This window comes from Notechis scutatus, chromosome 3 (assembly GCF_049901735.1).
Source record: "Notechis scutatus isolate UNSWTSFEM ecotype Mainland chromosome 3, rNotScu1.2, whole genome shotgun sequence".
Taxonomy (NCBI): Eukaryota; Metazoa; Chordata; class Lepidosauria; order Squamata; family Elapidae; genus Notechis; species Notechis scutatus.
Genome location: NC_142011.1, coordinates 4,702,385 through 4,730,315, shown reverse-complemented (window position 1 = coordinate 4,730,315; position 27,931 = coordinate 4,702,385). Strand labels below are relative to the sequence as shown.

The 27,931-nt window shown below is 42.2% G+C and overlaps 1 protein-coding gene across 1 annotated transcript; it reads left to right on the top strand.

Annotated features, from left to right (window-relative positions):
- Nucleotides 1–231: 231 nt before the first annotated feature.
- On the top strand, nt 232–27,931 carry LOC113432120 (signal-regulatory protein gamma-like). The gene is made up of 7 exons (XM_087962342.1): nt 232–330; nt 2,646–2,987; nt 3,173–3,493; nt 4,969–5,289; nt 7,215–7,535; nt 19,624–19,944; nt 26,180–27,931. Exons 1-7 carry the CDS (start codon nt 255–257, stop codon nt 26,377–26,379), a joined length of 1,902 nt encoding a protein of 633 aa, XP_087818468.1. The 5' UTR covers nt 232–254; the 3' UTR covers nt 26,380–27,931.

The following is a 27,931-nucleotide window of genomic DNA, read 5'->3' as shown; positions in this document are numbered from 1 at the left end:
CGGGTCCGACCGTTATTTGGTCGAACCTCCAAATCACTGCAGTCAACCAATCAATCAATCAGTCAAAGGGACTCCTATGAAAGTCTATGAGCTCCTTGATTTGGATATTGGTCATTTCCTTCGTAACTCAGATTTGGGAAATCATGCAAATTTACAAGGAGGAAATGAAAGTTCCTTTTTTGCTCCTCTTGCTGTAGGGAAATCTTAGTGGGTAAAACGAAAGTCACCCCAGATGTTCCTCTGCTACTATCGGCATGGCTGCCTTGAGGTCCTTCAAGAGAATCCCTGGTCCTCTTCAGCTGCTACTGCTGCTTCTTCTGCAGGATCTGGGTGAGTGTTGATAGTTGAGATCAGGCAGGTTCCATTTTCAGATTTACAACTGGAGTAGAATCCAGGGCAAGAGCAATATTAAGGTTGCTTTGAGCCTGATGTGCTGTGTGATGACCAGATTTCCCTGGGGGAGGTGAAGATTTATTTTATTGGTTCCACCTCAAATGACTACAAGTGTGGAAGAACAACAGAGCTCTGGGATCAACTTGGACCCGCCTGGTTTGATTTGATCCTTGGGGTGGTGACTTGAAGATATTGGGACCACACCTTCTTTGGTTACACTGTTGTTTCCAGTTAGCTTCTTTGTCTGAGATTGGAGCATCTCATTGCTTGGTTGTTGGCCAGGTCGTCATCTTGGTGTTTAATCTCTGCTTATGCTCCCTGGTAGGGTCAACTTAAGGCCAACTAATGCCCAAGCAGAGCCCACCAGTTATTGCCACCTTCCACTGCCTGACAAATTGTTAAGTGTTGAAGAGGAAGTAAGAGATTGAGAAAATCCAGTGTTTTCCAAGTCACCCTTCAGGCCCGACCTCACAACTTTGTCAAAGGAGTATTATGAGCCAAGGCAGGGGAGGGAAGGCAGGAAGGCAGGATCATCAACAGATATTGTTCATCCTCCATTTAGAGACTGTTACTTGCTCAAACTTGACTTCTGCAACGTGTCATAACACTCTTTTAAAAAGTTTAAGGGGCGAGCCCCAGTTTCTAGCTCTGTGAGAGGAAAGAAAACATGTCTAGAACATGCATGATGTTCTTTAAATCCAACATGCTTTGATTTAGCCTCTGCCCAAGCATGGCAGAAGTATATTCCCCCTCCCCTCTTTTAAAATTTGGGATTCTGGTTTTTGAAGTGGGTTGTTTTGCATCTTTCCCAACTCTGCCTATCAACGTTTGCATCTATATATCTATATATAGTACTAAATCTTTCCTGTTTGTATGTATGTAACCATTAACTCTCATGGAATTAAAATTTAGTAAATTTTATAAAAGAATTTAGGGAGGGAGGAACCAAGATGGGGAAGTGAAAACACCTAGCTGTAGGAATTGACTAGGTTGGCGTAAAGGTGGAGACAAATGCACCATCAGTTTGGCATCACTATGCCTCCAATTATGTCCACATTATCAATTTTCAGTTTAGATTTAAAGTGACAATCTCAAGATTGTTCACTTTTTCTTTTTCTTTCAAAATCCCTTGTAACATTCCTCATTGTGCATATTGGGAATTTATTCTGTATATGTTATATACCGTGTGAGCCGCGGTGGCGCAGTGGTTAGAGTGCAGTACTACAAGCTTCTTCTGCTGCCTGCTGGCTGCCTGCAATTTGGCACTTCGAATCTCACCAGGCTCAAGGTTGACTTAGCCTTCCGTCCTTCCGAGGTGGGTAAAATGAGGACCCAGATAGTTCGGGGCAATAAACCACTTAGAGAGGACTGTAAAGAACTGTGAAGCAGTACATAAGTCTAAGTGCTATTGCTATAAATTTCTAAATCATTTTTTTCTGCTTCCCGGTCTATTAATTGAGCCAAAAATTTCAGCATTCTTGATCTTCTTATTTATTGGCCGATTATTGGCCGTTCACTCGCTTCTCTCCAGGAAATAGCATATGTGATGTTTGAGCAGGCTCCGCAGGATTGTCACACACTCTCTTCACAATTTGTTTTCCTTGTTCCCTTTGGGGAGGGGGCTTTGTAGTACCCGAAGCAAAACATCCACATTCAGCCACAGTTTTGTTCCATATAGCACCAACCTTGTGAATTCTCAAGTTTCCTCTTTTTGCTATGTACTCAAAATGGGCAGTGATTAATATATACAGTATATCACAGAAGTGAGTACACCCCCTCACATTTTGTAAATATTTAAGAATATCTTTTCTTTTTATTATTAATATTTTTATTAAACAGGTTTCATCATTTCATATCACGTTTACAGTTTTTGCAGCTTATCTTCCTCTCACAGCCAGTGTTTTTGGGCCATTTTCAGGCAGTTTTTCAGACTGTTTTCAGGCCAATTATAGGATATTAATTTAGCAGAATAAGCCTCACCATTCATAGTTTCATAACAAGTTGGTTGCTAAAAATATAGGAATGGGGAATATGAACCCCCAGAAAATGGCCTGAAAAATGGGCAGGGATGGGGCCAGCTGGTGGTCTGATTTGCCGGTTCTCCGAACTGCACAGAATCAGAACTGGTTCAGGTGAACCGGTCTGAACCTGCAGCAGCCCACCTCTTCCCCCAGTAGATTTCTGTCTCTAGAAGAGCGATGACCACTTTCTAGAGGAAACCCAGGTACAAAAGTGTCTCTTTTTTGTTTCAGTTGTTACAGGGCAGAATATAGAGGTAACCCAACTTCCGGAAACCATATCGGTGAATCCTGGAGAGACCCTCACTCTAAGGTGTACAGTGACTGGAGGAAATTTACCTGGAGGCGTGCGGTGGTACAAAGGGCTGGACAGAAAACAGACCCCCATTTTCAGTGATAAAGGAGGAGCTTCCAACCGGGGGATCAGGGTCATCCCAGGATCCAACACAGACTTCAGCATCAACATCCAAAATGTCCAGCCTGAAGATGCCGGGACCTACTATTGTGTGAAGTTCAGGGCAGGGGTCCCGGAGAGAGAGCTGGCTTCGGGGAAAGGCACTCTGGTTTCTGTAATTGGTAAATGGCACTCTGCCCTTCATTTCTAGGGATGGAGGGAGATGTTCCCAGTCACCCATGAGACACATGGGAGTAATTCCCATGTTCAAAGTTGAATCTCTCCAACCAAAAACCATCTCGTGTTCTCCTGTATTGTCTGTGAGGAACATCAAGTGATGTCTCTCTTTCTCTACTTTCTCCCTCAGCAAAGCCATCCCAGCCTGTGGTTCTTGGACCCACAAGAAGAATCACAGCAGGGTCTCAGGCCTCCTTCAACTGCTCCACAGCGGGATTCTCCCCCCAAGAGATCACGGTCAGCTGGTTGACGGATGGGGAAAAAGTACTGGCTGTCCAGACCATCATCATGAATTCTGATGAAAAGCGGAGCATCTCCTACCGAGCAGAGAGCAGGGTGGAAATCCTGCTGGAGCAAGGAGATATGAAGTCTCAGCTGACCTGCCAGATCCAACACAGATCATTGGATGGTCCTCTCCAGCAGACCTTTGCACTTGGGAGTATACTAAGAGGTAGGTGAGCCATAGGTTGCAGAGAGGGATGAGGCCATTAAGTCCAGACCTGGTAGAAGGAATAGCAACAGGAAGAATCAAGTTCTCAACTCATGGAAGCCCAGTAAGATCAGTCGTGCTTTCTCAACCTAAGTTCCCTCACAGGGCTGTGGTTGTGGGGAACAAGTTTTTACCATTTTCTACAAGTTTTTTTAACAAGCTTCTACCGTGTTTCCTCTAAAATACAACCTACCCCCAAAATAAGCCCTAGTCCAATTTTCATGCCTGCGTCTAATATAAGCCCTAGCCCCCCCCCACATACAAAATAAGCCCCAGTTAAGTCCCATCCACCATCTGGTTGTATGAGGTGGGGTGAAGCGCATACATAAAAATCAAGCTAGGGTGGGGGTAGAGGGGGTGGAGCTGCCCCACTTGCCCTGCAACCAGTTTACCTTAGGACTGCCGCAGCCAGGCCCCAACACCTGTATCTTTGCTACCCGACTTCTTCTGCGGCTGCTTCTGACTGCTTGTGGCTGGATGACACGTGGTGCATGGCGCAAGGGCCACCGCTCACAGCAGGACATTGTGTGGCATGTTGCTCCAGTGCTGCCGCTCATGTGCACAATGGCACAATACACCACGCAGCCTCTTGTCATGAGCAGTTGAACTGGCACGATGAGCCATCTTGTGACCAGTGGCACTGGCACAATGGGCTGTGTAGCGCCCTGCCTGCACAATAAGCCAGGTGGCCTCATGCCATGAACGGCTGTGAGCAGCTGCATAAGACATCTGGCAGCATCACGACAGGTGTCAGGGTGTAGAAGGCCTGATTACATTGCTCCTAAGGGAAGCGGGGAAGGCATCCCCCGAAAATAAGACCTGGTGCTTATTTTGGGTCCCAAAAGAAAATAAGACTGAGTCTTTTTGGGGGGGAAACATGGTACCTCTGGCTCTTTCGGCAGGGACTTGGGTCAAGTTGAGTAGAGTTCCAAATGGGTGAGATTGTCAACTAAAAAATACTCCTTTGGTCTTTTAGTTGCCAGCAGAAAGGGAGTGGGGGAAAGCAGTGCATTCCTTAAATGCCTCAGAGAATCGCCTTGGCAGACCAATGCTGTCAGCACGCAATAATATTATTGGAGAGCATGATTGATGACTCTTGGCTATGGATGCGTCCTATTGGAGAATATACATACAGGGTCAAAGGGGGAAATGAATGATATATTTTAGTATCGGCTGCATCCAGCTAACACCAACATGGTCACTCCTAATAAATCTTTTTTTTTACTGAGAGATGCAGCTAGAGACTTATGATTTGAATGGGGGTGGATATGTTGGAGCACTGACAGAGATATATTTTAATCCTACTTGTCCTGGAATTATTTCCCCCAATGCAACAATGGGTGAACAGAATCACTTGGAACTTCCACCCCATTCTGCATGCGGGAACCAGGAATTTGAGGCTCTTTTGAATGATCTTTTTGGCTTTCTTTGCACAGTTCCTCCCAAGGTGCATCTTGAGATCAACCCACCTTCTCCTGTCCAGCTGAACACCTCGGTGACAGTCACTTGCAATGCAGAAAGTTTTTATCCAGAAGATGTAAAAGTGGAGTTGTTTGCCAAGGATGCCCAAGCCAGAAAAGGAAAGGTTGGCATGAAGACCTCGAATCCCGACGGGACCTTTTCCCTCAACAGCAGCCTCGAGATGATGGCCACCGAAGACAGGAATTTCTCCACGTTCCTTTGCCTGGTCCAGCAGGATTCCCAGTCTCTGGTCAATGAAACCGCCACTCTCTTCATTACGGAACAACTTCAACAAAGTAAATGTCTTTTGTTTTCTCCTGAGAATTTGCTGATTTATGCTTTGCAGCTTTTCCCTTTGTTTTTCAGATCATTTTTTTAAAGATTAGATTGTATTGCTCCTTGATACATCATGATTTAAAGCATTGGTCACCAACCAGTGGGCCAGGAACCACTGGTGGTTCGCGAGAAAATTGTGGTGGTCCGCAGAGAAATGTCACCCCCAAAGTAATTAATCCAGGCTGTGTGGGAACAGAAGGCTGCACTGCCCACATGGCCCGTGGGAACACAAGGCTTGCGTCACTTCCATTGCGAACAACACAAGGTAGTGAGGGGAGGGGGGAAAGGGTGGAGGGAGGCAACTTGCCCCACTCACCCCACGCACCTGGCCTGGCCACCGGGCTGCTTCTTTCCGCTTCTGTTTTCTTCTGCTTTGGGCTGTACGCAAGGAAAGCAGCAAAAGTCTTTCTTTCTCTCCTCCAAACTCTACCAGAAATGAGTCTTTGGGACCCTGCAAGGCCTCCTGCTCCAAGAGGCTGCGCTGGCATGAAAGTCTCACAAAGACTCATTTCTGGCGGAGTTTTCAGCTGCTTCTGCTGCTTTCCTTACATGAAGCCAAAAGTCTCTCTCTCTTTTCTCCCCGAGAACAGAGCTGGAGACAGTATCCTGCGATCCCAAATAAAGATTGATCAATCGGTAGGAAAACAGGGTGGGGAATTTTCCTGCAGACTCTTTTTGGATTTTCCCAGGGTCTCTGGTCCTCAGGATTTAAAATTATGAGTTTGGTGGTCCCTGAGGTCCAAAAGGTTGGAGACTCCTGATTTAAAGGGTCTTTCTTTCACATAATGAAAGGCAGAAGTATATTCCCCCTCCCCTCTTTTAAAATTTGGGGTTCTGGTGTTGTTTTTTTAAAGACAAACAAAACAAACAAAATGTAAAAACATCCAACTTTTCCATAAGTATACAAACAGTGTGTCAGATTCTGGTTTTGAAGTGGGTTGTTTTGCATCTTTCCCAACTGGGCCTATCAACATTTGCATCTATATATCTATATACTACTAAATCTAGAAAATGGCCTGAAAAATGGGCAGGGATGAGGCCTTCAGCATCAACATCCAAAATGTCCAGCCTGAAGATGCCGGGACCTACTATTGTGTGAAGTTCAGGGCAGCAATCCAAGAGAGAGAGCTGGCTTCGGGGAAAGGCACTCTGGTTTCTGTAATTGGTAAATGGCACTCTGCCCTTCATTTCTAGGGATGGAGGGAGATGTTCCCAGTCACCCATGAGACACATGGGAGTAATTCCTGTTAGGGATATACACCCTAGCAGAATGTGCACGGCAGGCAGGCAGGCAGGCAAATATGTGAGACAAGCGTTCTTGTAGCTTACACTCAGTAAAACAGATACAATGTGCTAGTTAAATAGTTTATTCCAGTAATAGATTTTAGCATAGTCAAACAGTCCATATATCAAACACTAGTTCAGTCCATCCGGGGATTAATCAGTTGCAAAGTCCAGTGTCGAAAAAGAGGTCATTAAACTTACTAATATCAGTCCAGTAATATATCTCCTCGCAGTAGAGATATGAAGAAGTCAAACCTCTTTCTTCCTTCAGCAACAGCAGAGAACATGTGGTTAACAATCCATCATCATCTTCAAGCAGTCCAGTAAGCCAGCAATCAATCAAGTTCCCTTGCTCCCTCTTATGTCGATTTACAGCCGCACCCAAAATTACATGCTTTGCAGTTAAAGTGACACACACTTAAACTCACTATCATAGTCTATATATATTATTTTACCCAAACTACGTTAGGTAACCTATGTTATTCCTAACAATTCCCATGTTCAAAGTTGAGTCTCTCCAACCAAAAACCATCTCGTGTTCTCCTTTATTGTCTGTGAGGAACGTCAACTGATGTCTCTCTCTCTCTACTTTCTCTCTCAGCAAAGCCATCCCAGCCTGTGGTTCTTGGCCCCACACGAAGAATCACAGCAGGGTCTCAGGCCTCCTTCAACTGCTCCACAGAGGGATTCTCCCCCCAAGAGATCACGGTCAGCTGGTTGAAGGATGGGAAAAACATACCGGCTGCCCAGACCAACATCCTGAATTCTGATGAAAAGCAGAGCATCTCCTACCGAGCAGAGAGCAGGGTGGAAATCCCGCTGGAGGAAGGAGACATGAAGTCTCAGCTAACCTGCCAGATCCAACACAGATCATTGGATGGTCCTCTCCAGCAGACCTTTGCACTTGGGAATATCCTAAGAAGTAGGTGAACCATAGGTTGCAGAAAGGGACAAGGCCATTAAGTCCAGACCTGGTAGTGGGCCCTTCATGTAGAAGGAATAGCAACAGGAACTTCTCAACCCATGGAAGCCCATTAGGACTAGTCATGCTTTCTCAACCTAAGTTCCCTCACAGGGCTGTGGTTGTGGGGAACAAGTTTTTACCATTTTCCAGAAGTTTTTTAACAAGCTTCTACTGTGTTTCCTCTAAAAAACAACCTACCCCAAAAATAAGCCCTAGTCCAATTTTCATGCCTATGTCTAATATAAGCCCTAACCCCCCCCCAAAAAAATAAGCCCCAGTTAAGTCCCGTCCACCATCTGGTTGTATGAGGTGGGGTGAAGCGCATACATAAAAATCAAGCTAGGGTGGGGGTAGAGGGGGTGGAGCTGCCCCACTTGCCCTGCAACCAGGTTACCTTAGGACTGCCGTAGCCAGGCCCCAACACCTGTATCTTTGCTACCCGACTTCTTCTGCGGCTGCTTCTGACTGCTTGTGGCTGGATGACACAGTGTTAGGGATATACCCTAGCAGAATGTGCACAGCAGTCAGGCATTCAGGCGAATATGAGAGAAAACGTTTTTTAGTTTACACACTCAGTAAAAACGGATACACTGTCTTAGTTGAATAGTTTATTCCATTAAGAGTTTAGCAGGGTCAAACAGTCCAAATATCATTCACTAGTGTTCAGTCAGTTCAGTCCGGAGATTGTTCAATTGCAAAAATCCAGTGTCCAAAAAAAAGGTCAGTTAACTTACAATGTCAATCCATAAATCAGTCCAGTAAATATCTTCTCACAGTAGATTAGATATGCAGCATTCAAAAACTCTTTCCTCCTTTGACGTCAGCAACAGGGAACACGCAGAACAATCAACCATCAATCCAGAAGCAATCCAGGTTCTCTAGCTCCCTCTTATGGCGGTTTCTCAACCGCACCCAAATTATATCATTTAGAGTTTAAAGTGAAAAACACATTTAAACTTTGCTATCATGGTTTATATATTATTTACCCAAACAACGTTAGGTAACTATGGTTATTCCTAACATACTCCCCTTTTGGGTAACATAAAAATATATACATCTCTTTACAATCTTAACCCATAATCATCACAACTTTCTTTGTGTTTGATTGAACCTTGGGCCTTCATAAATTGATCAGCTATATTGTCTTCAGACATACAATATTCCAGTCTTATCAAATTACTTTGTACAGATTGCCTTACATTTAGATATCTAAGATCTGTATGCTTAGTTCTCGTTTTCACAGCAATATTTGTAGCCATTCGTATGGCTGCTTGATTGTCCTCATATACTACAATGGAATCATTTACATTTATTCCCATATCCATTAACAATTGTTTATAAAGAATCAAATCAGTACACAACAAAGACAGACATGAAAATTCTGCTTCCATTGCAGACATACTTATGTGTTGCTGTCTAATTGACCTCCAACCAATCAGTGCCTTTCCTAACAGTATAGCCGTACCTGAAGTTGATTTCCTAGTGTTTATGTCTGTTGCAAAACTTGCATCAGCATAAGCACTTAAAATCAGATCATCTTTTGGCTCCAAATACAATGCATAGTGCATTGTTCTTTTAAGATATCTTAAGATACGTTTTGTCGCTTGCCAGTGTCATTCAGTAGGTTCAGCGTTGAATCGTGCCAATTGATTAACACTATACGCAATATCTGGCCTTGACCAATTACTAATGTACGATAGACTACCAATTAGCGATTGATAGATAGTTTTATCAAACTTTGGACTTTGAATATCAGTGTGGCTAAATTCTTGACTCATTGGAGTTTTAGCCGGCTTACAAAGTTCCATCTTGTATGTTTTTAGTATAAATCTTATCCTCTTGAGATATCTTATAGCCACCTTTGGTTTTATTTATGGTTAATCCTAGATACTGCTTTATCTCTCCTAGTTGCTTTATTTTTATTTTCTTACCTAATAATGATATTATTTCAGAAGCTTCATTATTAGTTTTTGTGATTAAGGCAATATCATCAGTGAATAATAACAATGATACTGTTCCATTAGTCTCTCTCTTAAATAAACATGAATCAGCTAAACCTGCTTTAAACCCTATATTGGTTAACTCCTTAACAATATATTGGTTCCATTCATAACCAGATTGTTTTAATCCATAGAGACTCTTTTTAAGCTTCCAACAGTCATTATTTGTTCTATCGTTCTTAATTCCTACAGGTTTCTTTAGGTATATTGTGTGCTGCAATGGTGCATGCAGATAGGCAGTTTCTACATCTAAGTGATTTATGATATAGTTCTTCTTAGCTGCCCACACTAAAGCTGCTCTCAAGGTTGTTGCTTTTAGACTCAGTACAAATACTTCGTCATAATCACTTGCAGTTTGATTAAATCCTTGAGCTACCAACCTAGCCTTATGGGTAACAGTTCCATATTTACCTGTTTTCAATTTAAATATCCATTTACAGCCAATGGATTTTTTACCTGGAGGTAATTTAACGTTTTCATAAACTTCCATTTGTTTCAGTGAATTTAGTTCCTTCTCCATCGCTCTATGCCAATTTTCTTGATCCTTTGCAGGATACATTCTAAGTTCTTCAACAGTAGTTGGAACTTTACTAACTTGGCAAAATACACTTGCTTGGTACCTGTCAGGTGGTCTGGTTACACGTGTAGAACGTCTAGGTATTACAGGGCTTACAGGTGGACTTTCATGTACTACTTGTTCCTGTTTATCTACCTCATCCTGTTCATCTATTCTTTCCTGTTCTGGTTTTATGAGCTCTTCCTGTACTTCTTCTTTAATTGTACTCTTTTGCTTACTGATATATTGTTTTGATCTTCTATAGGTTTCTATGATTATATCCTTACTTGAATCTTGCTCCAGTTTTTCCCATCCTACATGTTCAAGGAATTGTGCACTAGCACTACAGTAAATGCTAGATGTACCTTTTTCCCAGAATCTGTATGATTTGTGATTAGATTCATAACCTACAAAGAATAACTTTTTAGCCCTATGCTGCCCCTTATGTCTCAGTTGTGTAGGAATGTGCACCCATGCTGGTGCTCCAAATGTGTGCATGTAGCTTAGGTCAGGTTTTCTACCATGCCACCGTGTGAATGGTAATTCACCTGTTGTTGTGTTAACAACATTATTTAATATATGATTACCACACATTATTGCTTCTCCCCACAAAGTTTCAGGTAATCCTGAATCTGACAACATAGTACGAGCCATTGCTTGTATTGTTTGGCCTCGTCTTTCTATAAAAGAATTATGTTGTGGCCTATACGGTGCAGACTTTTTATGTTCAACACCTGCCATCTTCAGTCTATTTTGGAATTTCTTATTTATAAATTACGTACCATTATCAGTTACAAGAGTTACTAGTTTTTTTTTAGTTTTTCTTTCAGCAAACTTCAACCAATTAAAGAAATTCTGATATGTTTCCGTTTTACTCTTCATTAAATAACAGAAGCCATATCTTGAGTAATGATCCATTATGCTTAATATATAACGAGCACCTCCCATACTAGGTTTTGTAGGACCTATAATATCAGCAAATACGACCTCTAGAGGCTCTTTAGTTTTAAATCCATTAATTCTATTTGCTGGTATTACCTTGCTCTTTTCTTGACTGCAAGTGTTAGGGATATACACCCTAGCAGAACGTGCAACGGTAGTCAGTCAGGCAGGCAGATATGCGTTGTTGTAGCTTACACTCAGTAAATCAGATACACTGTGCCAGTTAAATAGTTTTTATTACAGTAAGAGTTATAGCATAGTCAAACAGTCCATATATCATACACTAAGTTCAGTCCGTCCAGGGATTAATTAGTTGCAAAGTCCAGTGTCGAAAAAGAGGTCAGTAAACTTACAAATAATCAGTCCAGTAATATATCTCTTTTTGCAGTAGAGATATGAAGAAAATCAAACCTCTTTTCTTCGTTCAGCAATAGCAGGGAAAACACCCAGTTATCACCATCAATCCATCATGGTCAGCAATCCAGTAAAAGCCAGCAAACATTGAGCTCTCTTGCTCCCTCTTATGGTGATTTTACAACCGCACCCAAAATACATGTTTTACAGTTAAAGTGATAAACACACTTAAATTCACTAACATAATTTATATATATTATTTTACCCAAACTAAGTTAGGTAACCATGTTATTCCTAACATTCTCCCCTTTTGGGTAATATAATAACATATATATCTATTTACAACTTTAATCCATAGTTGTCACAATTTTCTTTGTATTTGACTGAACCTTGGGCTTTTGTAAATCCATCAGCAATGTTTTCTTCAGTCATGCAATATTCCAGTCTTATTAAACCATTTTTTACAGATTGCCTTACATTCAAATATCTAAGATCAGTATGCTTAGATCTTGTTTTTACAGCAATATTTGTAGCCAACCGTATGGCTGCTTGATTGTCCTCATACACTACAATGGCATCATTAACAGTTATTCCCATATCTAATAACAACTGTTTATACAGAATTAAATCAGTACATAATAATGATAGACATGAAAATTCTGCTTCCATTGTGGACATACTTATGTGTTGCTGTCTAATTGACCTCCAACCAATCAATGCTTTACCTAATAGTATAGTCATAGCTGAAGTTGACTTCCTAGTGTTTATGTCTGTTGCAAAACTTGCATCAGCATATGCACTTAAAATCAAATCATCTTTTGGCTCTAAATACAATGCATAGTGCATTGTCTTTTTAAGATATCTTAATATTCGTTTTGCTGCTTGCCAGTGTTGTTCAGTGGGTTCAGTGTTGAATCTTGCCAATTGATTAACGCCATATGCAATGTCTGGCCTTGACCAATTACTAATATACGATAAACTACCAATTAATGACTGATAAATAGTCTTATCGAATTTTGAACTTTGAGCATCAGTTCGGCAAAATTCCTGACTCATTGGAGTTTTTGCCGGCTTACAAAGTTCCATTTTATACGTTTTTAGCAATTGGTAAATTTTATCCTCTTGAGATACCTTAAAGCCACTCTTGGTTTTGTTTATTGTCAATCCTAAATACTGTTTTATTTCTCCTAATTGCTTTAATTTTATCCTCTTACCTAATAATGATATTATTTCAGTAGCTTCATTATTAGTTTTTGTAATTAAAGCAATATCATCTGTAAACAACAATAATAATGATACTGTTCCATTAGTCTCTCTCTTAAATAAACATGGATCAGCTAAACCTGCTTTAAACCCTATATTATTTAACTCTTTAACAATATATTGGTTCCATTCATAACCAGATTGCTTTAATCCATAGAGACTCTTTTTAAGTTTCCAACAGTCATTATTAGTTTTACTATCGTTCTTAATTCCTACAGGTTTCTTTAAGGTATATAGTGTGCTGCAATGGTGCATGCAGATAGGCAGTTTCTACATCTAAATGATTTATAATATAATTCTTCTTAGCTGCCCACACTAAAGCTGCTCTCAAGGTTGTTGCCTTTAAATTCAGTGCAAATACTTCATCATAATCATATGCAGTTTGATTAAATCCTTGAGCTACCAACCTAGCCTTATGGGTAACAGTCCCATTTTTACCAGATTTTAATTTAAATATCCATTTGCAGCCAATGGACTTTTCACCTGGAGGTAATTTGGCATTTTCATAAACTTTCATTTCCTTTAATGAATTTAATTCCATCTCCATTGCCTTATGCCAATTTTCCTGTTCCTTTGCAGGATACATCCTAAGTTCTTCAACAGTAGTTGGAACTTTACTAACTTGGCAAACTACACTTGCTTGGTACCTGTCAGGTGGTCTGGTTACACGTGTAGAACGTCTAGGTATTACAGGGCTTACAGGTGGACTTTCATGTACTACCTGTTCCTGGTTATCTATTTCTTCCTCTTCTGGTATTTCTTCCTGTTCTGGTCCTATATGCTCTTCATGTACTTCCTCTTTAATTGCGCTCTTCTTATTACTGATTTGTTCTTTTGGTCTTTTGTAGGTTTCTATGATTACTTCCTTACTTGAATCTTGCTCCAGTTTTTCCCATCCTACATGTTCAAGCAATTGTGCACTAGCACTACAGTAAACTCTAGATGTACCTTTTTCCCAGAATCTGTATGATTTGTGATTAGATGCATAACCTACAAAGAATAACTTTTTAGCCCTATGCTGCCCTTTTTGTCTCAGTTGTGTAGGGATATGCACCCATGCTGGTGCTCCAAATGTATGCATGTAGCTTAGGTCAGGTTTTCTACCATGCCACCATGTGAATGGTAATTCACCTGTTGTTGTGTTAACAACATTATTTAATATATGATTACCACACATTATTGCTTCTCCCCACAAAGTTTCAGGTAATCCTGAATCTGACAACATAGTACGAGCCATTGCTTGTAATGTTTGGCCTCGTCTTTCTATAAAGGCATTATGTTGTGGCCTATATGGTGCAGACTTTTTATGTTCAACACCTGCCATCTTCAGTCTGGTTTGGAATTTATTGTTTATAAATTCCGTACCATTATCAGTTATAAGAGTTACTAATTTCCTTTTAGTTTTTCTTTCTGCAAATTTAATCCAATTAAAGAAATTTTGATATGTTTCCATTTTACTTTTCATTAAATAACAGAAACCATATCTGGAATAATGGTCCATTATACTTAGTATATAACGAGCACCTCCCACACTTGGTTTTTTAGGACCTATAATATCAGCAAATACGACCTCTAGAGGTTCCTTTGTCTTAAATCCATTTAATCTATTTGCTGGTATTACCTTGCTTTTTTCTTGACTACAAGCATTGCAGTGCAAATACTTATTGCAAGGCTTTAGTTTTATACCTTTAGATAGTTCTACCGTTTGTTTAAGCATTTTAAAATTTATATGCCCTAAACATCTGTGTAACAAATGTATGCATTCATCATGAGGTTTAACATTGTTATAAGCTGTGTTAGCTACCTCTAATGAATGATCATTTAACACATACAATTCACCTTTTAAAGTTGCAGTCACTTTTTTACCTTCTTTTTCTATTATGCAGTTTTCTCCCCTAAAGGTAACTACATAACCTAGTTTAACCAAAACTCTAACTGAAAGCAAATTAAACTTAAGTTGTGGTACGTATAACATTTTTACATTTTCTTTTATGCAAGAACAATATGCTATACCTTCACTTTTAGCTTTCAGTTTCCAGCCATTAGCTAACGATATCTGCTGTGAACTTGTGGACATCTTAACAAATCTTTTCTTATCTTTCGTTATGCAGTGCGATGCTCCACTATCTACAACCCATAAATTATTATTCACAGTTTCGTTGCTATACATGGCTAAGTCTATGCATTTTTTATCCTTTTGATGCCTTTTAGCATTCTGGCTGGCATTGTGGCGTTTTCCTTTCTTGCAGAATCTAGCCAAATGTCCTTTTCCTCCACAATTAAAACATTTTCTAATTGTATAGGCTGTCGAAGATATTTTCTCTTCTTCACATTGTGGTTGTTCCCTTCTGAGTTGATCCCTTTCAAGCCTTCTCCTGGCTTCTTCAATTAATCTGCCAGTAATATCAGTAAGATTATCTTTTGGCAGAACTTCAAGTGAAGTTACATAGTCGTCGTAGCTCTCATCTAACGAAGACAAAATTATATAAACTTGATGTAGTTCTGTGAAGATAAGTTCTTTTTCATGCAGTTCCTGAAAAATCCTCTTCATAGTGTTTATATGACTCAGCATGTCTCCATTCTTTTGAAGATGTGTTCTGAACAACTTTCATGTAAGATTTATATGTGCTCCTACACTGTCTCAAACATAAATCTTCTTTAAATTCTCCCAACATTTCGCAGCTGTTTCTTCTCCACGAATATGGACAAGCTGCTGGTCAGAGAGTGTCAGTCCTATTATACAGAGAGCTTGCTCATTCTTCAGTTTATATTCTTGTATTTTCTGGGCATCATCCTCATCCTCCGGATCCCATGCATCTACCTCTGGTGGGTTTTGAATTATACTCCACAAATCTTCTCTGCGTAGAAGTAGGCTGCATTTCATAGACCATGAAACATAGTTTGTTCCATCCAGTTTGAATATTAGAGACAAACTTTGTAAATTGACTTGTGCCATCTTTTTCTGGATATTAAACTATAATTAATAAAACACAACTGTCTGTTTACAGTATTGTGTAACTACACAAATTCTCACTTTATACAAGCCTGTTATATCCTGGTTAGTCTGACTGTGCACCTGGGCCCATAACCAGTGTTAGGGATATACACCCTAGCACAGGGGTCCCCAACCGCCGGTCTGCGGACCGGTCCCGTTCCGTGGAGCAAGTCTTACCGGGCCGCTGGTTGCTGGGCGCCGCCATCTTTTTTTGATAAAAAAGTGCTTCCGGTGAGCTTTTCCGGGTAGAAAGCTCACCGGAAGCACTTTTCATCCAAAAAGATGGCAGCGCCAGCGCTTCAGTGAGCTTTTCCGGGTAGAAAGCCATTTCTACCAAAAAGCTCACCGAGCGCTAGCGCCCCTCCTCATCGAAGTGCTTCGTGAGGTCGGAAAAAGATGGCGGCGCCCAGTTGATGCCGGTACCGGGCCGTGGCACCCAGCTGATGCCGGTACCGGGCCACGGCGTAAAAAAGGTTGGGCATCACTGCCCTAGCAGAACGTGCAACGGTAGTCAATCAGGCAGGCAGATATGTAAGATAAACGTTGTTGTAGCTTACACTCAGTAAATCAGATACACTGTGCCAGTTAAATAGTTTTTATTCCAGTAAGAGTTATAGCATAGTCAAACAGTCCATATATCATACACTAAGTTCAGTCCGTCCAGGGATTAATCAGTTGCAAAGTCCAGTGTCGAAAAAGAGGTCATTAAACTTACAAATAATCAGTCCAGTAATATATCTCTTTTTGCAGTAGAGATATGAAGAAAATCAAACCTCTTTTCTTCGTTCAGCAATAGCAGGGAAAACACGCAGTTATCACCATCAATCCATCATTGTCAGCAATCCAGTAAAAGCCAGCAAACAGTGAGCTCTCTTGCTCCCTCTTATGGTGATTTTACAACCGCACCCAAAATACATGTTTTACAGTTAAAGTGATACACACACTTAAATTCACTAACATAGTTTATATATATTATTTTACCCAAACTAAGTTAGGTAACCATGTTATTCCTAACAGCAAGCATTGCAGTGCAAATACTTACTGGAAGGCTTCAGTTTTATACCTTTAGACAGTTCAACCATTTGCTTGAGCATTTTAAAATTTATATGCCCTAAACGTCTGTGTAGCAAATGTATGTATTCGTCATGAGGCTTAACGTTATTATACACTGTATTAGCCACCTCTAATTGATTATCATTCAATACATACATTTCATCTTTTAAAGTTGCAGTCACTTTTTTACCTTCCTTTTCTATTATGCAGTTTTCTCCCCTAAAGGTAACTACATAACCTAGTTTAATCAAAACTCTAACTGAAAGCAAATTAAACTTAAGTTGTGGTACATACAACATTTTAACATTTTCTTTTATACACTAACAATGTGCAATACCTTCAGCTTTTGCTTTCATTTTCCAGCCATTAGCTAACGATATCTGTTGTGAACTCGTTGACATCTTAATAAATCTTTTCTTATCTTTTGTTATGCAGTGCGAAGCTCCACTATCTACAACCCATAAATTATTATTTACAATTTTGCTGCTATACATGGCTATTTCAAAAAAAAATTCATCTTTTTGATGCTTTTTTGGCATTCTGGCGTTTTCCTTTTTTGCAGAATCTAGCAAAATGTCCTTTTCCTCCACAATTAAAACATTTTTTAATTGTATAGGCTGTTGAAGATAATTTCTCTTCTTGTGGCTGTTCCCTTCTCAGTTGATCCCTTTCAAGCCTTCTCCTGGCTTCTTCAATTAATCTGCCAGTAATGTCAGTTAATGTGAGGTTATCTTTTGGCAGTACTTCCAGTGAAGTTACATAGTCGTCATAGCTCTCATCTAACGAAGACAAAATTATATAAACCTGATGCAGTTCTGTGAAGATAAGTTCTTTTTCATGCAGTTCCTGAAAAATCCTCTTCATAGTGTTTATATGAGTCAACATGTCTCCATTCTTTTGAAGATGTGTTCTGAACAGTTTCCGTGTAAGATTTATATGTGCTCCTACACTGTCTCGAACATAAATCTTCTTTAAATTCTCCCAACCAATTCGCAGCTGTTTCTTCTCCACAAATATGGACAAGCTGCTGGTCACAGAGTGTCAGTCCTATTATACATAGAGCTTGCTCATTTTTCAGTTTATATTCATTTATTTTCTGGGCATCATTCTCATCTTCCGGATCCCAATCATCTACCTCTGGTGGGTTTTGAATTATACTCCACAAACCTTCTCTACGTAGAAGTAGACTGCATTTCATAGACCATGAAACATAGTTTGTTCCATCCAGTTTGGATATTAGAGACAAACTTGGTAAATTGACTTGTGCCATTTTTCTTTGGATATTAAACTATAATAAACTAATAAAACACAGCTGTCGGTTTACAGTATTGTGTAACTACACTAACTCTCAATTTATATAAGCCTGTTGTATCCTGGTTAGTCTGACTGTGCAGCCTGGGCCCATAACCAGTGTTAGGGATATACCCTAGCAGAATGTGCACAGCAGTCAGGCATTCAGGCGAATATGAGAGAAAACGTTTTTTAGTTTACAAACTCAGTAAAAATGGATACACTGTCTTAGTTGAATAGTTTATTCCATTAAGAGTTTAGCAGGGTCAAACAGTCCAAATATCATTCACTAGTGTTCAGTCAGTTCAGTCCGGAGATTGTTCAATTGCAAAAATCCAGTGTCGAAAAAAAAAGGTCAGTTAACTTACAATGTCAATCCATAAATCAGTCCAGTAAATATCTTCTCACAGTAGATTAGATATGCAGCATTCAAAAACTCTTTCCTCCTTCGACGTCAGCAACAGGGAACACGCAGAACAATCAACCATCAATCCAGTAGCAATCCAGGTTCTCTAGCTCCCTCTTATGGCGGTTTCTCAACCGCACCCAAATTATATCATTTAGAGTTTAAAGTGAAAAACACATTTAAACTTTGCTATCATGGTTTATATATTATTTACCCAAACAACGTTAGGTAACTATGGTTATTCCTAACACACGTGGTGCATTGCGCAAGTGCCACCGCTCACAGCAGGACATTGTGTGGCATGTTGCTCCAGTGCCGCCGCTCATGTGCACAATGGCACAATACACCAAGCAGCCTCCTGTCATGAGCAGTGGCACTGGCACAATGGGCTGTGTAGCGCCCTGCCGTAAGTGGCAGCACCAGCACAGTAAGCCAGGAGGCCTCATGCCATGAACGGCTGTGAGCGGCTGCATAAGACATCTGGCAGCATCACGACAGGTGTCAGGGTGTAGAAGGCCTGATTACACTGCTCCTAAGGGAAGCGGGGAAGACATCCCCTGAAAATAAGACCTGGTGCTTATTTTGGGTTCCAAAAGAAAATAAGACTGAGTCTTTTTTGGGGGGAAACATGGTACCTCTGGCTCTTTCGGCAGGGACTTGGGTCAAGTTGAGTAGAGTTCCAAATTGGCGAGATTGTCAACTAAAAAACACTCCTTTGGTCTTTTCGTTCTAGCAGAAAGGGAGTGGGGGAAAGCAGTGGATTCCTTAAATGCCTCAGATAATCGCCTTGGCAGACCAATGCTGTCGGCACGCAATAATATTATTGGAGAGCATGATTGATGACTCTTGGCTATGGATGTGTCCTATTGGAGAATATACATACAGGGTCAAAGGGGGAAATGAATGATCTATTTTAGTATCGGCTGCATCCAGCTAACACCAACATGGCCACTCCTAATAAATCTTCTTTTTAACTCTGAGAGATGCGGCTAGAGACTTATGATTTGAATGGGGGTGGATATATTGGAGCCCTGACAGAGATATATTTTAATCCTACTTGTCCTGGAATTATTTCCCCCAATACAACAATGGGTGAACAGAATCACTTGGGACTTTCACCCCATTCTGCATGCAGGAACCATGAATTTGAGGCTCTTTTGAATGATCTTTTTGGCTTTTTTGCACAGTTCCTCCCAAGGTGCATCTTGAGATCAACCCACCTTCTCCCGTCCAGCTGAACACCTCGGTGACGGTCACTTGCAACGCAGAAAGTTTTTATCCAGAAGATGCAAAAGTGGAGTTGTTTGTCAAGGATGCCCAAGCCAGAAAAGGAAAGGTTGGCATGAAGACCTCGAATCCCGACGGGACCTTTTCCCTCAACAGCAGCCTCGAGATGTTGTCGACCGAAGACAGGAATTTCTCCACGTTCCTTTGCCTGGTCCAGCAGGATTCCCAGTCTCTAGTCTACGATACCATCACGCTCTTCATTACGGAACAACTTCAACGAAGTAAATGTCTTTTGTTTTCTGCTGAGAATTTGCTGATTTACCCTTTGCAGCTTTTCCCTTTGTTTTTCAGATCATTTTTTTAAAGATTAGATTGTATTGCTCCTTGATACATCATGATTTAAAGCATTGGTCGCCAACCAGTGGGCCGGGAAACACTGGTGGTTCGTGAGAAAATTTTGGTGGTCCGCAGAGAAATGTCACCCCCATAGTGATTAATCCAGGCTGTGTGGGAACAGAAGGCTGGGCTGCCCACATGGCCCGCGGGAACACAAGGCTTGCGTCGCTTGCATTGCGAACAACACAAGGTAGTGAGGGGGGTGGGAAGGGCAGAAGGGGGAAACTTCCCCCACTCACCCCAAGCACCTCACCTGGCCACCGGGCTGCTTCTTTCCACTTTTTTCTTCTTCTGCTTTTGGCTGCACGTAAGGAAAGCAGCAAAAGTCTTTCTTTCTCTCCTCCAAACTCCACCAGAAATGAGTCTTTGGGACCCTGCAAGGCCTTCTGCTTCAAGAGGCTGCGCCAGCAAAGATTCATTCCTGGAGGAGTTTGGGGGAGGGAAAGAAAGACTTCTGCGCTTCTGCTGCTTTCCTCGCATGAAGCCAAAAGTCTCTTCTGTCAAACCCCCGAGAACAGAACTGGAGACGGTATCCTGCAATCCCAAATAAACATTGATTAATCGGTAGGAAAACAGGGTGGGGAATTTTCCTGCAGACTCTTTTTGGATTTTCCCAGGGTCTCTGGTCTTCGGGATTTAAAATTATGAGTTTGGTGGTCCCTGAGGTCAAAAAGGTTGGCGACCCCTGATTTGAAGGGTCTTTCTTTCACTTAATTAAGGTTTTAAGATACCGAACCTTAAGAAGGCAGGTCTTATCCTACATGACCGGTTTAGAGCATCCAGTAGTGGGAGGTGCTTCAGTCTCTGCATGTCTAGGCTGGGCTTAATTTGTGGTACACTCCTCCTCCTCCATGGGACTTCTCCCTAGTGTTCCCCAGTTTTGGCTCAGCCTCATTGTGGATAGGCATTGCTTTTTGTTCTTCCTTGGTCGAAACAGGAATATTACTCAGCAGGTTTAGATATAGCCCAGTTCATTTTTCCAGGCTTTTAGCCTCCAAATCACATCACGATCTCCCGACGTTAGCTCTCTCCATCTGGTCATCGGAGATCATTTGCATTTTCGGGCAGTGCTGTTTCGCGCCCGAAGTGGTGGGCGGCTTCGGCATTGCTCCGAGCCCCCCTCCCATCTGCTTGTTCTACCCCCTGCCATTGTGATTCCGCATTGCCTTTCTCTATATCGGCAATAGCGGCGTGGGCGTTTTCACTCTCATCTGAGTCGTATCGTTTGATTTTTCCCCTCAGAACGCCATCTTGGCATGGAAAGCAGTAAGAATTCTTTCCACCCCTTTCCCCGCCGTTCCTTTTAGTCGCAAGGAGAAGCCGTCGGAGGCATTTCCCCGCACGGCGGGAGTTTGTTGCTGGGAAGCGTGTGTGCGCCAAAAGTAACGGCCATTGTTTTTGCCTTGGTTTTTAAAAACTGCGTGGCCGCGCTATTTGTAACTCGAGCTGAGTGAGGTAGCTTTCCTTCCCGATCAGAGGTTTTTCCTTCTGATGACCTAAGGAATTATTACACCTCGTTTTCTTATTAGATTCGAGGCCATCTGTGTATTATTGTTGGCTTAACCCTCACAGCTTTACCCACCCAGCGGCACAACAGCGAGCACCCAGAGACCCCCATCATTCAGACCAGGGCAGCAGCCAGAGAGGTCCGACTTCAGGGATAGGAACAGAAGGGGTGGCCAATCCAAGAGATCCTTTTGAGGAGCAGGAAATAGGTCTTTCCGGCGTTCAAGATAACGCTCCGGACCCGGCTCCCATTGGTGGACGCCTTAAATTATTCACGGACCAATGGGACTCCTCAACATCTGATTCCTGGGTCAGAGACACGATCAGATTTGGTCTTGCGCTGGAGTTTCAATCCACTCCCCCAGACTTTTTCATGTCATGCCCTGTTTCCAGAGATCCGGTTAAACGTAATCTTATGGAAACAGCTATCCATCATCTACTGGACATACGAGCCATCCAACCAGTAGCTACCAATCAACGAGGGCGAGGTTTCTATTCACATCTTTTTGTTGTTCCCAAAAGTTTGGGGTGGGTGGGTGGAGAGCAATATTGGATCTGAAACGTCTCAACCGTTTCTTAGTATATCGCAAGTTTAAAATGCACACCCTGCAATCTATCTTACTTGGCATCAGAAAAGGTGACGTCCTTACGTCTATAGATCTGACGGAGGCGTACCTGCATATTGCTATTCGGCCTTCCCACTATAAATTTCTGAGATTCTGTTATAATAACCACCATTTCGAACATGTGGCCCTTCCTTTCGGACTAGCTTCTGCCCCCAGGACCTTCACGAAGGTTCTCGCAGCGCTAGCTGCTCATCTCCGTGATATCCCCGAACGACTCCAGTGTTATCTTGATGACATCTTGATTTGGTCATCTTCCTATCATCAAGTAGTCAGAGATACTCAGAACACATTACAATCCCTACAACAACACAGGTTCTCAATAAATTGGAAAAAGAGTCATTTAACACCATCGACTCGGTATACCCATCTGGGGGCAGTCATAGATACGGTGGAAGGCAAAGTTTACCTGTCACCAGATAGACTAAATAGCAGTCAGCAATTAGTTAAGGAGATCAGGGGTCTTAAGAGGGTGTCCCTAGCGGAACTATCAAAATTGTTAGGCAAGATGATCTCATGTATATCTATCATCCCTTGGGCCCAGCTCCACACTAGATCCCCCAGTGGTTCCTGCTCCTGTACCAGCGCTCTGGCGAAGCAACTCCAAATACAACTTCAAGGTACCATCAAATGTCCTCATATCTCTCCTCTGGTGGACCACACCAGTCATCAACAGAGGCTGCCTCTTCAAAGAGCCACACAGACTTACCATCACCACCGATGCCAGCTTGTTTGGATGGGAGCGCACATTCAATCGCTCACAACCCAAGGCCACTGGTCCACCATAGAACAGTCGTGCAGCATAAACTGGCTGGAGCTTCGAGCAGTACACCTGGCTCTCCACAGCTTCCTTCCACAGGTACGCAATCAGCACATAATAATATTGACCGACAACGTAACAGCCAAAGCTCACATAAACAAACAGGGGGCACACAGTCGAAACATCTCATGCGGGAAGCGGAGCGCTGTGGCGTTGGGCGGAGAGCAACCTACTTTCCATCAGAGCAGAGCACAGTTCGGGCCCATCGAATACACAGGCAGACTGGCTGAGCAGGGCCACCATCGATCAATCGGAGTGGCGCCTCCATCCGACCCTGTTTCAAGAGGCGGTCAGGCCATTTGGACAGCCAGTGGTGGACATGTTCGCTCCCCCTCACGCTCAGCTCCTGAGATTTTTTCCAGGTACCCCTCGCAGGAGCGAGAACTTCAATTCACTCCGCTGTCGTGGCCCCGGACTTCTGTATGCATTCCCGCCACTTCCACTGCTTCCCAAGGTCATCCAGAAACTGCTAGAGGAGAGGCGGAGCTGCTTCTAGTAGCTCCTTACTGGCCCAGACGGCCGTGGTTTGCAGACCTCTGCAGTCTATCCGTATCAACACCATGGAGAATTCCGCCAGTCAGGGTCTTGCTAACCCAGGGACCCCTTTAACATCTGGACCCTCAATGGTTGCATCTGACCATCTGGAGGTTGAACAGAGTCGTCTGGAGAGTGAAAAGTTTTCCAACAGAGTTATCGCCACCATCCAAGCCGCCAGACCCCTCAACAATTCGCATTTACAATGCCACATGGTTCAGTTTCTGCAAATGGTGTACCAAGTCCTGAATTGATCCCATCTCTCCATCTGTGGCTCAAATCCTAGAGTTCTTGCAAGAGGGACTTGACAAGGGATTATCACCTAATACGTTGAAAAGACAGGTGGTGGCCTTGGCGTCAGTTCCCACTTGTGAAGGTCTGCTATCTCTTTCCCATCATCCATGCATATGGAGTTTCCTTCGAGGAGCCACAAATTTATGCCCTCCAGCGGTACACCATTATCCCACCTGGGACCTTAACAAGGTCCTTGTTGCACTCACTAAGGGCCCTTTTGAACCATTGAAATCATCAAGTCTCCAATTTCTGATGTATAAAGTAGTTTTCCTTGTAGCGATCACTTCTGCTCATCGTATTTCGGAACTTGCAGCTTTGTCTGTCAGACAAGATCTTGTGTTTTCCATTCTGACCGGGTGGTCCTTCATCCTGAGCCTGAACCAGTTCTATGTCTGCTGCTCTTCAGAGCTGCCTGTTCTACAGAGGTGGACAGAACGGTAGAAACCCACCCCAGTTAGTACCTCACTTGATCCTGATTGTATCCCTCTGTTAATGCAACTTAGGATTGCATTAGCTTTTTGGCGGCGGCTGCACACTGCTGGCTCTATTTAGCTGGTTGTCCACTAATACTCCAAGATCCGTCTCACAGTTACTGCTACTGAGCCTGGTTTCACCCAGTCTATATGTGTCCTTTTGGTTTTTCTTGCCTAAGTGTAGGACTTTCCTTTTCTCTACATTGAATTTCATTTTATTAGATATGGCCCAATGTTCTAGTCTGTCAAGATCCATCTGGATCTTGAGCCTATCTTCTTGGGTGTTAGCTATTCCTACCAGTTTAGTATCACCTGCAAATTTAGTAAGTTCCCCTTCTAGTCCCTCATCTAAGTTGTTAATGAAGAACACTGCTATCATGTCACCCCCAGTCCTTCTTTTCATTAGAGTAGACCTACCCAATTCCTGCAGCCATTCTTTGTATATTTTAGCCACCAGGCTCCTAATCCTCTTTGTTGCTCTTCTCTGCACTCTTTCAAAAGTCTCAACATCTTTTTTATAAAACTGGATGCAGGATTCCAGGTATGGTCTTAACAAGGACTATCTTGGATGCTCTTCACAGCTCAAAGAGAACGGGCGTGTCAGGTAAGTACCAACACCCTTTTTCCTGCTTTTTAACTGCAGCTGTGCCTCGTTCGGCAGCTGAAGTTGAAAAAAACCAGGAAATAAAGGTCAGGTAAGAGCCGGGTGGGCAGGTAGGCAAAAACATCAGCAGACATAGAACCAGTTCTATGTCTGCTGCTCTTCAGAGCTACCTGTTCTACAGAGGTGGACAGAACTGGTAGAAACCCACCCCAGTTAGTACCTCACTTGATCTTGATTGTATCCCTCTGTTAATGCAACTTAGGATTGCATTAGCTTTTTTAGCGGCAGCTGCACACATGCTGGCTCCTATTTAGCTGGTTGTCCACTAAGACTCCAAGATCCCTCTCCCAGTTCCTGCTATTGAGCCTGGTTTCACCCAGTCTGTATGTGTCCTTTGGGTTTTCTTGCCTAAGTGTAGGACTTTTCCTTTTCTACATTGAATTTCATTTTATTAGATATGGCCCAGTGTTCTAGTCTGTCAAGATCCATCTGGATCTTGAGCCTATCTTCTTGGGTGTAGCTATTCCTACCAGCTTAGTATCACCTGCAAATTTAGTAAGTTCCCTTCTAGTCCTTCATCTAAGTTGTTAATGAAGAACACTGCTATCATGTCACTCCCCAGTCCTTCTTTTCATTAGACTAGACCTACCCAATTCCTGCAGCCATTCTTGTATATTTTAGCCACCAGGCTCCTAATCCTCTTTGTTGCTCTTCTCTGCACTCTTTCAAAAGTCTCAACATCTTTTTTTATAATGTGGGTGACCAAAACTGATGCAGGATTCCAGGTATGGTCTTAACAAGGACTATCAGAGCTACGGTGGCGCAGTGGTTAGAGTGCAGTACTGCAGGCTAACAGTGCCCACTGCCAGGGGTTCAATCCTGACCAGCTCAAGGTTGGCTCAGCCTTCCGCCCTTCCAAAGTTGATAAAATGAGGACCCAGATTATTGGGGGCCAGAGGCTGACCTGTAAACCGCTCATACAGGGTTATCTACAAACCACTTGAGGCATCATTTAAAGTTAATGCTATTGCTATATACAGTTAGGGTCTAATACAATGGAGTTCATGAAACATATAGAGGAGTGAAAAGTGCCTGCCATCTTCATGTTTTACTGTGATGAAACCCTTGGTGCAAATCTGGGATACGTATGATGGAACAAGGCTTTATTTTATTATTTCATTTTATTCGTAAAATGTATTGGCCGCCCATCTTACTCAAGCTAAGATTATGATCACATCAAAACAATGCACTGTGTTTTCTCCACAGACTCCACAGACTCCCCATCGCAACTACCCATCTATGTTCTCTGCATCGTGCTTTTCCTGAGCAAAGCAGCCATCCTACTTTCCATCTTTTCCTTTTTCCTAATAAAGAAGATCGGATTCAAAAGTCAGAGCAGAAGAAGCTTCTTGGATGAGAAGCGAAACGTCTTCAAGGAAAAACTAGAAAGTCCACTCGCCTTTTGAAAAAAAAACATCTTTGGGACAAACATGAACTTGATGGCTGAGAATCTCCCATAGATGTTGGATGCAACAATGAAAAAATGTTGTTCCATAAAACCCCACATACTCCAACAATCTGGAAGTTCAAGTTAGGCATACAGGTGAAACTCAAAAAAATCAGAATATCGTGCAAAAGTTCATTTATTTCAGTAGTGCAACTTAAAAGGTGAAATTAATATATGAGATACTCACTACATGCAAGGTAAGATAGTTCAAGCTGTGATTTCTCATAATTGTGATGATGATGGTTCAGTCCACTCCTTGTGAAAGTCCCCAACACTTTTGAATGGCCTTTTCCTGACAATCCTCTCCAGGCTGCGGTCATCCCTGCTGCTTGTGCACCTTTTTCTTCCACACTTTTCCCTTCCACATAACTTTCTACTGATGTGCTTTGATACAGCACTTTGGGAACATCCAACTTCTTTTGCAATTACCTTTTGAGGCTTTCCCTCCTTATGGAGGGTGTCAATGATGGTTTTCTGCACAACTGTCAGGTCAGCAGTCTTTCCCATGATTGTGATTCCTACTGAACCAGACTGAGAAACCATTTAAAGGCCCAGGAACCCTTTGCAGGTGTTAAGGCTTCATTAGCTGATTAGAGTGGGACACTTTGAGCCTAGAATATTGAACCTTTTCACAATATTCTAATTTTCTGAGATTGTGGATTTGGGGTTTTCATGAGCTGTAAGCCATAATCATCTCAATTATGACACATCACGGCTTGAACTATCTTGCTCTGCATGTAATGAATCTATCTCATATATTAGGTTCACCTTTTAAGTTGCATTACTGAAATAAATGAACTTTTGCACAATATTCTAATTTTTCGAGTTTCACCTGTACTTGTTCCCAACAGATTTTCAGGATGAGAAGTAATGTGGTTAATGAATTGATAATAATGTTATTAAAATGCTTTACTCTCTCAAACATATAACATTATAAGCTTATAAAATCAACATGGTGATTAAAAATAAATAAATCAACCTTGTATTGTTTTGCCATGTCCATGACTAAAATGAATCTATCTTAAAATGGATTGTCCCAAAGGTGCTTTTTCTTTTTTCTTTTTCCTTGAAGATATTTCACTTCTCATCCAAAAAGCTTCTTCAATTCTGACTGATTTGAAGAAGCTTCTTGAATAAAAATAAAAATGTCTTCAAGGAAAAACAAAATCCAGTCCAGAGGTGGTATTCAGCCGGTTCGCACCGGTTCAGACGAACTGGTAGCAAGGATTTGGTGGGGGTCGCCAAACCGGTAATAAGTTCTGACTGGCCACGCCCTCGACCTGGTCGCCTGGTCGTCACTGGCTCGTTTGCCCCACTCACCGGATGCTCGCTCACCCCGCCCGCCTGACGCTGGCCCCTTAAGGTATTTCTTTTTTTTCCCCTCCCGACAATCAGCTGTTCATACAATCAGCTGTGCCAGGATTCCCCTTGCTGAGGCCCAGAAAGGCAAAAAATGGAGGGAGGGGCACAGCTCCCCCTCCATTTTTTGCCTTCCTGAGCCCCAGAGGAGC